The 12,109-nt window shown below is 48.3% G+C and overlaps 2 protein-coding genes across 3 annotated transcripts in view; one reads left to right on the forward strand and one right to left on the reverse strand.

Moving 5' to 3' along the window:
• Window positions 1–12,109, reverse strand: part of LOC122375663 — an 82,474-nt gene that overhangs the window by 60,342 nt on the left and 10,023 nt on the right. The gene's annotated exons all lie outside the window — the stretch shown is intronic.
• Window positions 1–12,109, forward strand: part of LOC122375652 (tubulin beta chain-like) — a 49,861-nt gene that overhangs the window by 36,445 nt on the left and 1,307 nt on the right. Inside the window, exons 2-3 of one of the 2 annotated variants that reach the window (XM_043355138.1) lie at window positions 8,806–10,118; window positions 11,935–11,941. In XM_043355138.1, coding sequence (XP_043211073.1) covers window positions 8,806–10,095 — 1,290 coding nt within the window. In that variant the 3' untranslated portion in view covers window positions 10,096–10,118; window positions 11,935–11,941. The remainder of the gene's footprint in view (window positions 1–8,805; window positions 10,119–11,934; window positions 11,942–12,109) is intronic. The other variant, XM_043355131.1, reaches the window with a different exon arrangement.

Genomic DNA, 12,109 nt, shown 5'->3' on the forward strand with positions numbered 1-12,109 from the left:
AGGACGAACTCAGGATTGTTCCCGAAGGTAACCGATGAACAGTCTTACCGAACCATAACAACAATTTTCCTGCACTAGGTAAGTGTAAAAAGCTACAACAAAACAAAGTATTTTTCCAGGCGTGGGCCAAAGTTGCCCTCGGGGCCAAAGTTGCACGAAACTACGGTATGTAAAAAGGTTGCCCCATAGGCTGTGCTAAATTTGGCGACGCTGCGCGCTGATGTTTTTACGCTATCTTTGGAAAACATTAGGGAGGGGGTCGCATCGACCCCCTCCCCCTGCCAGGGCGAGGGCTAGAATGTACGCTGGGTATCTGTAAGTGGGCTCCCTGGTGTGCCGGTCTGCATTCTGAAGCAGACACGCGAACAGCTCACCATCGAGGTTTATTACCCCTGGCGGCTATTATACAGGGTGCCCTGTGCACTGTGCTGTCGCCGGCCGCCGCTGCCCCGGGATGCCTCGGCCGATCGACTGCCGTCCTCGCTCCACACCTCTCTCCTCGACCCCGCACCTCTGCCCGCATCACCTCACAAGTTTGTCATGTCACACCATTCAGATCCATCCGGGTCACTGCACAGTGGACCAGTGCAACGCCTCATTGCGTCTGATCCATGCCATGAATATATATATTAATACCGACGACGTAGGTACCCCTGGGGATACTACTGGTAGGTGGGGCATTCCACGATAGATCGTACCACGCCCGTCACCCTCATCTCTCAGATTTTAATGAAAATGGGTCTTAGGGGTAATCATAGGCCCAAAAGACGCCTGGCAAAATATCAGACTTCTCAGATCAAAACTTTTTGAGTTATATTGCATTACATTTTTAAACCTCGGTTTGTAACGGTGAGTTTGATGGCCTACAACTCAAGAACGGGTTAAGCAACCAACAAAAAGTAAACAACATTAAGCTTGCGATGAATCAAAAATTAATATTACTATTTAAAAATGCCAAGGAAAAATTTTCATTGCTGAGAAAAACCCTTAATCTTTTTTCATTTGCCTCTAATGACTTTTGGGAACAAAATTTTTCACATTTTTATTTTTTCAAAATAAACTTCATGTTATTGCAAATCGACATGCAAAAAAATTAGAAAGGTTTTCTTTCTATAAGTTCCTCATTTTCCCGCAAACAAAATGGGTTTCGGAGGGGTTGATACGACCCCAGCACGCCGTTTCGCTTCTAATGGAGCTAGAGCCTCGCGGAAAAAACGTGCGTGTGTGCCGTTACAAGTCGCAGCGATTGGTACCCGATTTTAAGGTCTCAGGTTAACCGGTAACGTCTGAGGTCAGGTCAAGTGACTGAAGTTAAGGGTTCGGTTTTTAGTAAATAACTTCGCAAAAAAATAGCCGCAGAGCCACGATTTTGGCATCACTGTGTTCGCCTACCTCAGGTGCATCGAATGGTATACTTTTTTCGGGGGTGAGGTCAACTTAAGTAGTTGACCTCGGGTCAAGGTCAGGTCAGAGCCCCTCAGGTCACGCAGCTGGGAAAAGGGTATCATATGGCATATCATTCGATTCGGAAGGTCTTCCCGAGTCCATTAGTGGCTTTCCCGACTCTCTAGCTCCATTTGATCGGGAGTTATTGACGAAAAACTCGTACGACCCTAGTGACGTCATAAATGACGTCACGCAAGGCTAACAATGCAAAAGTGAAGCATTGGATTTTGCAAGGAGTGCATGAAATCACGATACCATGTACGTGAGGTAGTTTTAGATCATTCTCGGCGCCAAAATAACAGTTTTTATATTTCCCCATTGACTTATAATGTAGTGATGTCACGTGACCGACCTGACCTCATGTTACCTTAAAAAATTCCCAGATATACAAGTTGTGAGACCTCTGGAGGACACCATGTATGCGTCCTGTAACTTTCATCTCGGACAGCTATGGTCATTGGCGTCCAAAACAATGTCAGAACCAAACAGCCTTTTTCACCCTCGCGCTTATAGGAAAGAGGGTTGGATAATCCCTCTTTTCACTTTTTTCAGATGACTCAGACTTCAATTGAAATTTCAGTAACCTGTGATGTCACTAGGCAGCTTTACCACGCCATTTGTAAGCTCCCCTCCCAAAATCACTATTCGAAACCGTTATCGTGACGTAAAATAAATACATTTATAAAAAGAACACCTTCCTAATTTTTTGCATACTTCTTAACAATAAGCCGAATATTTTTTTAAAGAAATAAAAATTAAAAAAAAATTGGTCCCAAAGTCCAAAAAATACAAATGAAAGAAAACTCGATATGTCATATATAAAAAAGCGTATTTTTCGAAATTTCAAAAATACATATTAATCTCTGTTTCATTGCAAGTTCAATGTTATATAACATTTGGCATTTTAATAATCCGTCTTAGAGTTACAGCCCGCCAAACTTAGCGCTGCAAAGCAAGATCCAAAAAATCTTATACACCATAACTCAAAAAATACTTATCTGATAGGCCTGAAAATGTTACAGGTGGATTCAGAGCCCCTGATTACCCCTGAGACCAATTCTCGTCAAATTCCGAGGGATGAGGGTGTCAAATTGGAAAAAAGTGGTACGATCTATCGTGGAATGCCCCAGGTATTTGACACGGAATCAGGACTCTATAACCCGGTTACCCGCACCTGACTGAAGGGCCGCATGCATGGCTCTTTAGCTATGCGTGCCGCCGTTTCCCGCAACTCTATATTCAGCACCACATACTCGTAAACACATTGACCCAAACCTTTCAATACCGACTGCAATATCGACTGCATCAATTTGACACCTTGTAAACATTGCAGTGATCAAGGTATTGTTAAATAAATGTTAATATTTTAAAAGAAAATTTTCGTAGCTTCCATTGATCGGTCGAAGATGACGTCAGAGTGACGTCATCTTCGACCCATTTTGATGCAAAATAGTATTAGGTAATGAGTGTAGGTAAGTGGCAAAAAGCCTGGTAGGATGGGCGCGAGAAATGATCCAAATCAGCATAAAAATTATAAATAAGCCACACAGAGCGACCTATATAAATAAGATTCCCCCAAAACGATCGTGCTAAAAAAAAAAACGAAAGCAAAAACCACGCTCATGACGCTCCTTAAAAACAACGCTAAACAGCTAGCATCCAAAGTACGTCTTTAATGGCTGATAAAATATAGCTGAATGATTTTCAACGACTTTAACCCGGCAGGCGGTGGGCCTCCCGGCCACCATCCGCGCGGCTGGGGGGGGGGGCATTTTTTTGCCCCCCCCCCGTATCTCCGAAACTACTGGACGGATCCGGAAAATTCAAACGGTGTTCGATAGCCCTGTCAAATTTATCATTTTTAGAGCTAGACGGCTGATGTTTCGTGCTGCTCCTTTATCCTTTCTTGATGTCCACTGCAAAAATTCAAGTTCCTGTGGTCTTTGGTTTCGGAGATATGACCTTGTTTTTCAGGTCATGTCATGACCCAAATGGCCAATTCTCAACATCTTGCGTTGGTTATGGGCCTTGTGAGCTTTTGACACCTTGATTTCGGCCTTTTTTGCCAGTCTTACCTCCCACCTATCATGGAACAAGTTGTTCGACGATGTACAGATGTAAAGGTCAGGGTCAAGGTCAACCTAGGTCATCTAAGATAATTGCGTTTTAGGCAAGCTGAATTTACTTTTTGTGATTTTTTTTGTGACTGCATTTTTGGTAAAAGCTTCTCAGATCATGATTTCTGTAATATGGACACATAAACACTCGGTGCACACATCAGTATACACACTAACACACACAGACATACAAACACATATCATTGACCTTGACCTTACTTGACCTGAGATGACCTCAGTAGCAAAATCCTGGTCGGGTAGTGTGACAAAGAGGTTCTAGCTGGCTTGGCACCAGAAAACGGCGTCGTCATCGGTATATGCTAAGCAGCGCACTTGATATCCAACGGTGACCCAAAACAGCGACATTTTTAGTTTGACCTGACCTGGAAGGTCAATTACTGACCTGAGAAGGTAAAACTGGGTATCATTGGATTCGTCTCTTCCCAAAGAATCTTTTTGGTTTTTACCGCTAAGCTCTATCTCCAACAGGAACGAAATGGCGCGGGGGTGGCACCCCCCCCCCCTCATGTGCGTTCCAGGATGGGAAAATGGCATGTGCGGGCTAGGGTTAAAATAGACGAATGATTCAACATTTTCTTTGAAAATTTATTTTCTTTGAAAATATAAATACAAATATACTAGGGCATGCCTAATTGGCGCTGAGTCGTTTGGACGTTGTGTTTCAGGGCCGGTGACACTGTTCGGCCGCCGGGCCACTCGGAGGAGCAGTGCACCATGCGGCCGTGGCCGGGGTCGCCGCGCGCTCCGGCGGCCGTCGCTGCCGGTCTGTGCGGCTGCTGCCTGCTGCTGCTGGCCGGCACCCGCCTGCCGCTGCGGCCGGTCCCGGTCGGAGCACCGCCGCCCCTGGAGGACTCTGGACGCGTGCTCGGCCGGCCGGTGACGGAGCTGTGGTCCGCCAGCCGGCCCGAGCAGGCCTGGTTCACCGACGACCAGTGCCGGCCGCTGGTCAGCCGGTTCACCCGCGACCAGTGTCTGCCGCTCGTCTACCTGGCGTCGTTCCCCAGGTCGGGCAACACGTGGACACGGTACCTGCTGGAGGCCTCCACTGGGCTCATCACAGGCGGTAGCTCAATGCCTAACTACCGCCAGTACAAAGCACACGCGTTCACGGAGCGGCTCTCAGACGAGAACCTCTGGAAGTATGTAAACCGTCAGGGCCAGATGGTCCGTCTGGGATATTTGGGTGGGTCCATACCCTGGTCGGTAGGAGCCACAATCGTCACCAAGACCCACGCCTGGCCAGAACCATTTACCGAAGAAGAGACAGCAATCGTAAACAAAACAAGCCACAAGTTCTCACCGTTCCCTAAAAATGTTACGCGGCGTGCTATTCTGATTATCCGTGATCCTTTCAAGTCATTCATCTCTTTGAAAAAGTACGGCAAGACCAAATCGGTGTTGAACGAGGACGACATGAGCGAGCTGTTCACGGGCGCCGCCTGGGAGAAGTTCGCCGTGGCCTACGGACGCGTATGGCTCGAGATGAACGCCCGATGGATCGCCAACACGGAGCAGCTGCACGTGGTGACCTACGAGCGTCTGACGCAGGACACGATGGCCGAGCTGCGCTCGATGCTGCAGTTCCTGGACGTGCAGCCGGACCGGCGCCGGCTGCAGTGTGTCGCCGGCGCGCTGGAGGGTCGCGCGCACAACCACCGACACGGCGTGGTGCCGAACGAGCAGACGTACCCGCTGCCGTTGCGCTCCAAGGTGTGGCTCAACATCCACCAGCTCGACTGGCTGCTACGGCAGCGCGGCTTCCCCGGCCTCCCGCTGGAGCGGTACTCCTTCGCCGACGAATTCGGAGACCTGATGGAGGCGTGATGGAGGCCTGATGGAGGCGTGATTGAGGCATGATTGAGGCGTGATTGAGGCCTGATGGAGGCTTGTAGGAGGCGTGAGCCGGAGGTGTGATTGAGGCGTGATTGAGGCGTGATTGAGGCCTGATGGAAGCCTGATAAAGGCGTGAGGGAGGTGTGTTCGGAGGCTCGATGGAGGCTTGCTAGAAGCGCGAGGGGAGGCGTGATGGGGACGTCTTCACCGACATATGACGCCTACGACGTCAAATTGGTGGCGAGTGTCAGCCAGCAAAGCGCCAAATTGGTGCCATATGATTTCAAATGATGTTAAAACTGAGTATCTACATTCTACAGCTATGTGACTGCCACTGAAATGAGTGAGGTATGTAGGTGCACATCAGTCTGCGATCCTGCACGTAAGCGCATATGAATGACTGATGAATGTGCTATGTATGTGATGTGGCTAACGGTACAAAGAAGTTCCTTATACCTCTAACTGAATTGGAATTAATATTGCAATGCCTGGACAACAGACACGGCACCAGTGCCAGGTGGCGAGAGAAGAAATGACCATTTTTAAAGCGTGTTTCTTGCGAAAGCAGCGACGGTGATAGCAATTTGAATCGCGTTAGAACGGATCGAAGGCTGTTAGCCTACTGCACAGACTTGTCTATGTAGAAGGATGTATGTGTCCACTGCCGTTGACTTCTGCATGTATTTGTGTTTGCAATTAAATGAAAAATGAAAACTTGTCTGGGAGAAAAGTCATTGATAAGTGACAACAAACGGAAATTGTCTTCTGCGCTTCGTCTTCCAGGGAGGGTCAAGAATTATAAAAAATGTAGAAATATATAAAATATATATGTAATATGTATATATATATATATATATATATATATATATATAATATTAAAATTGCTTGAGGACTTACAAATATAGGTACACCCAAATACACATCGCTGTTTAGAAGCTCGTCCAGGAGACACACTCGACAGGGAGACGCGCGGTTCGGACTGCAGGGTTGCAGACTGACATCGAGCCTGAGAGCGTCCTCGCACCGCGGGGTGGTAGCAGGGATGGGCTCCCGCAATCCGTCCGCTACGTACCGAATCTCCGCGCCTCCAAGGCCGCTGTTAGAAATTATCCGAAGCTTGGGACTTTTCAATTTAGACAATCACTATTCTTTGGAATTGTGATTTTCTATTGAAAATCCCAACCTGAGCTACCTCTCTAGGGGGACTTTTGTATAACTAAACTGTTCAAAGCTCTGCTCGTCTTACTGGCTCGCTGGCCTCACATTCTTCTAAATGGTGTTTTGCGTGATTTTTACTGTAATGTCCGTTTTTATGGGATGTATGTATTTGTACTGTTTTATTTGCATCCTGATTAGAAGAGATCAACTTTTTGTCACATAAATGTTTTGCTATTTTTGTTGTCATTGTTTGTGACACAAGATGATATAGTGATCCTGCCTCTTCAGGAATATGACATTGACATTTGATGTGAGACTTACAAGGCCACGGTGAAGACGGTCTCTAAGCCCAACTCAACTCAAATCAACTCAACTCAAATTGTGGCGATGTTTCACATTTTTATGGCAACGTGGTGGTCACAAATAGGGCTTCGATTAAAAAAAGCGCCATGTAACACATGCTGTGACGAGCTATGTGCCTGACCTGCCTGTGTAGGTAGAAATAATGCACTTGTATAGAACACAAATATATCACAAAAAGCATCTCACAAACACATCACAGGGTAATTGCCACATACTTTTTATCGAAAGCGTCATAACTCATTAAGCTTATCAGTGGCATCTGGTAAGCAGTAAGTTACATGTAGGAGCTGCAGACGATGATCCACTTCAGTAACGCCACGACGGGCCTCATCTCATTCTCACCCTCGCGCGTGGTCAGCGTGGCGGGATCAAGTTGGCGCCATCACGTCATTATTTGACCGGATTTTAACTACTCGTGCTAGTCGACGTGCCTCATTTGATTTAACCCGGCAGGCGGTGGGCCTACCGGCCACCTTCCACGCGGTGGGGGGGGGGGGGCACTTTTTGCCCCCCCCCGTATCTCCGAAATTACTGGACGGATCCGGAAAATTCAAACGGCGTTCGATAGCCCTGTCAAATTTGTCGAAGGAAACCAAATTTCATTGACCTCGGGGTCACCGATGACGTCACAGGTCAGGTCAAAGATAAAATGTTTCACCGTTCACAGGGCTTCTAGGGAAAGCGCTATAACACCGAGTAAAACGCATTTTGTCGAAAATCAGCGATAAGGCGTCAGTTGTCTAGTACATATGTTGCTATTAGAGGTCACTGGTCATACCAGGTCAGGTCACAGGTCAGGTCACCAAAGGTCACCAAGGGTCACCACATGAGCCCAACTTTACTAAGGTTATGTGATGCATGTTTTATGGCCAGTTTTTCATTTCCAACTCAATGGTGCTGGTTATAAGACCATCAGGTACGGTTTAGGTCACTTTCTGATGTAGATCAGGTCAAGGTCAGGTCAAAAAAGGTCAAATTTCAAAGTTGATAGTTTTGCATAAAATGGGTATCGATTCGATGCAGCTTGTCACGGGGAGTCTAATGGTGGTCTTTGTTTTGCGCTACGAGGTCTAGAATTGCTAAAAATTGAGTTTGAAAATTTGACGTCATCAATTTTGAACAGTTTTTTTCGCTATAACTTGGCCAAAAAACGAGGTATCGATCTCAAATTTGGTATGTAGATAGAAGGCGGTAGGGACTATCACATATATTCCGGTTTTTTCGAAATTCAAAAAACATTTTGGATTTTTTGGCTATTATATTCAAAAAATCTATTTTTTTTTTATTTTTGGGGGTCAAAATCCAATAAATTCGAAAAACCGAAATTGCAGTTTTGTAGCCCTTTTGATTTCACACCTTTTATGTCTGAAACATTTTTCTGTATCTCTAAAGCTGTGGGCCTGACAGCTCTTCCCGCGAAACCTTTTTTGGGTCGAAAATGGCAAAAATGACGTCACTCTTACGTCATTAGCGGCCAACCTATCATAGCCTTTGGAAAAATTTTTGGTCACCATGTGCGCTAGCTGCTCCCGGGAGGGTACTGAAAGTTTGGTGACGATCGGCGCAGCGGTTCTCGAGATATATCGAAAAAAGTAAAGGGGGGGGGGGCAAAAAATGCCCCCCCCCCACCGCCTGGAAGGTTAATTTCGTGTCGCGGAATTTAAACGTACATGAGCTTAGTAGCTTACAAACGAAGATGGAGACACTAATTTCCATGAAGAGAATGTGTGTCTTCCTCTAGGCTCATACCTCGTTTACACAATGGGGGGGGGGGGGGCACTACACTTTCCCTCAAACAGTTGCAGCAGACAGCACGAGCATATTCTGTTCTGAAGGCAAGTCTTTGACCTGTGACTTCTGTCGGCAGTTCTGGGAGATCATATCCGACGAGCACGGCATCGACCCGACCGGCGCCTACCATGGCGACTCGGAGCTCCAGCTGGAGCGCATCAACGTCTACTACAACGAGGCCAGCGGCGGCAACTACGTGCCGCGCTGCATCCTGGTCGACCTCGAGCCCGGCACCATGGACTCGGTGAGGTCAGGACCGTTCGGGAAGCTCTTCAAGCCCGACAACTTCGTCTTCGGCCAGTCCGGCGCCGGCAACAACTGGGCCAAAGGCCACTACACAGAGGGCGCCGAGCTGGTCGACAGCGTCCTCGACGTGGTCCGCAAGGAGGCCGAGGGCTGCGACTGCCTGCAGGGCTTCCAGCTGACGCACTCCCTTGGAGGCGGCACCGGCTCCGGCATGGGCACCCTGCTCATCTCCAAGATCCGCGAAGAGTACCCAGACAGGATCATGAACACATACTCGGTCGTGCCATCGCCGAAGGTGTCTGATACCGTCGTGGAGCCGTACAATGCCACCCTCTCCGTTCACCAGCTGGTCGAAAACACCGACGAAACGTTCTGCATCGACAACGAAGCGCTCTACGACATCTGCTTCCGCACGCTGAAGCTCGCGAACCCGACCTACGGTGACTTGAACCATCTCGTCTCACTGTGCATGTCCGGCGTCACCACCTGCCTCCGGTTCCCTGGTCAGCTGAACGCCGACCTCAGGAAGCTGGCCGTGAACATGGTGCCCTTCCCGCGTCTGCACTTCTTCATGCCGGGCTTCGCGCCGCTCACCTCTCGCGGCAGCCAGCAGTACAGGGCGCTGACCGTGCCCGAACTCACCCAGCAGATGTTCGACGCCAAGAACATGATGGCCGCCTGCGACCCGCGCCACGGCCGCTACCTCACCGTCGCAGCCATCTTCCGTGGACGCATGTCCATGAAAGAGGTGGACGAGCAGATGACACAAATGCAAGATAAGAACACAAGCTACTTTGTCGAGTGGATCCCGAACAATGTCAAGGTTGCTGTGTGTGACATCCCACCCCGTGGTCTCAAGATGTCCGCCACCTTCATCGGCAACAGCACCGCCATCCAGGACCTCTTCAAGCGTATCTCTGAGCAGTTCACCGCCATGTTCCGGCGCAAGGCTTTCCTGCACTGGTACACCGGCGAGGGCATGGACGAGATGGAGTTCACCGAGGCCGAGAGCAACATGAACGACCTGGTGTCCGAGTATCAGCAGTATCAGGAGGCCACTGCAGACGATGAGGGAGACTTTGATGAAGAGGAAGATGAGGGTGATGTCGAACAGGCCTGAAAACCTTGGAGGCAGCGCTGAGCACTGGCGGATCCAGACTTGCGTTTTGGGGGGGGGCCAACTCCTGCAAGTAACCAAACCTAGGGTACCCCCAAATCCTGTTTTCTCATCGGATTTAGGCCACTTATTTTTTCGTCACAGCCCTGAAACGATATTTTTTTAAAACTAAAAATAAAAAATATAGAAATGGTAGCCCACCCAACCCGAGCCTAAATATTACTTTGAAAACACTTCAAATTGCTTTTGTCGACCAATTAGCCCGCTCCGGGTCGGTGCGTGGCGCAGCCTTCGCGGGCTGGGAGGTGTCGGTTGGACCCCCTGCCGTTCGGCCCCTGATTAAGCTAGAGCTCGCGGAAAAAAAAACAGGCGTGTTGCCCGTGAGTGACGAGACGAAGCCGATGATACCCGATTTTAAGGTCCTTTGTCATTGGTTGATCTTCCAGGGCGGTGTTTCACGGTCGTGCTGACAGCCGCTGACAGCGCATTCCGCGAGCTAAGGTCAGCCTTCGGTAGTGTTGTGGGTATAGGCTTGTTGATGTCTCCATTGAAACCAAAAGTGCCATCAGCGCTGGCAGCGGCTGGCAGCGTGCCGTGAAACACCGCCCAGGTCAGGTCACAGACCCAAAAGACGGAAAAATCAGGACCTGTCAGAACCTCCTAAAGTAAGGCTGTAATACGTTTTTTTTTTTGTGCTGATCACAAATTTCATGTTAGTTTGGATCATAGATAATGTCTTCATGCGTTTAGACCATGTCGGGGCAGGTCAGGTCAGATCAACCAGTAGGGGTACTTATGGGCGTCCGTATAGCAGGTGTCCACTACCACTGGCAGCTACGTAACATGATACGAAGGCATCAAAACTACTTCGTAAATGTTCAAATGGCTGCAAAATGCTAAATTCAAAATCAGCTAAACGAAACTATCCTAGAAACATGTTAAACTCGGAAAAGTGCACCGAGGTCATCAAAGGTCAATGACCTGACTTGACCGTAAGGTGACATTGGCATCCGCCCTAATGCGTGGGAGCAACATCATATCACATGTTTGAGCGTTTTAAACCACGAAAAGACTATGAAAGCGCGGATAATGTGAGCCGACATACGCCGAATCGCTATTCCGGCCAAACATGGCCTCCAACATGGCCAAACATATGGTGCGTTCGGAGAGGCACATTCCACGTGGAATCCGTTGAATATTCCATGCGCGCGGAATATTTCCGGAGATTAGCCGTTCAGAGAGATACGCCTCCGAACGCGGCACGGGGAATATTCCCGGGGACGGTGAATATTCCATGCTCTCCGAACGCACGGATAGTCTCGAGAAATAGGCCACAAGTCAAAGTTCACTTGGGTCAGGGTCATGAAATTTTCAGACTTTGTCACCATGAGGGTACTAAAGTTTCGTCGCGATCGGCTTCATGATACCTTACACGATAACTTCACACGTCGATCGAGAGTTAAAGCATGGATGAAGGAGAACCAGGGGATGAAGGTTCTTTCATCCATGGTTAAAGTGTGCAATAAGAACTTCTTGGGTGAAGACAAGACCAACACTTTTATCAAGCTCACAGATTTTTAATGATACGGTATTTTCTCTCTACCTACTACGCCCTTCTCACATTCATTTTTCTTAAGTGTTTTTGGGGACAAAAAATATATGTTGTTCCCCTTTCAGGCTTGGGGGCATGACCCCGTGGCCCCCCTGGATCCGCTAGGCCGAAACTAACTAGGTCGTTTTCAAACGGTCTGATATTTCAGGTCATAGTTTGCAAACGGCCGGTGTTTTCAGGTAGTTTCATATGGCCTGACTGGGCCAGGCCGTTTGCAAACGGACCGAATTTTCATACGGCCTGTAACATATATTCAGATTTCGACATCTGTCGTAGCATCAAATGCTGATGTGGCGCACTCAAAAGCCGGAATTGGTCCTTGGATGCCGTAAGGACCCTTTTAAGAAATAAGTGACCCGACTGACCCTTAGAGATTGGCCTGAGCTGTGACCGAAATAAGTCTTT

The sequence above is a fragment of the Amphibalanus amphitrite genome, unplaced genomic scaffold (assembly GCF_019059575.1).
Source record: "Amphibalanus amphitrite isolate SeventyFive unplaced genomic scaffold, NRLGWU_Aamphi_draft 000041F_arrow, whole genome shotgun sequence".
NCBI classification, from domain to species: Eukaryota; Metazoa; Arthropoda; class Thecostraca; order Balanomorpha; family Balanidae; genus Amphibalanus; species Amphibalanus amphitrite.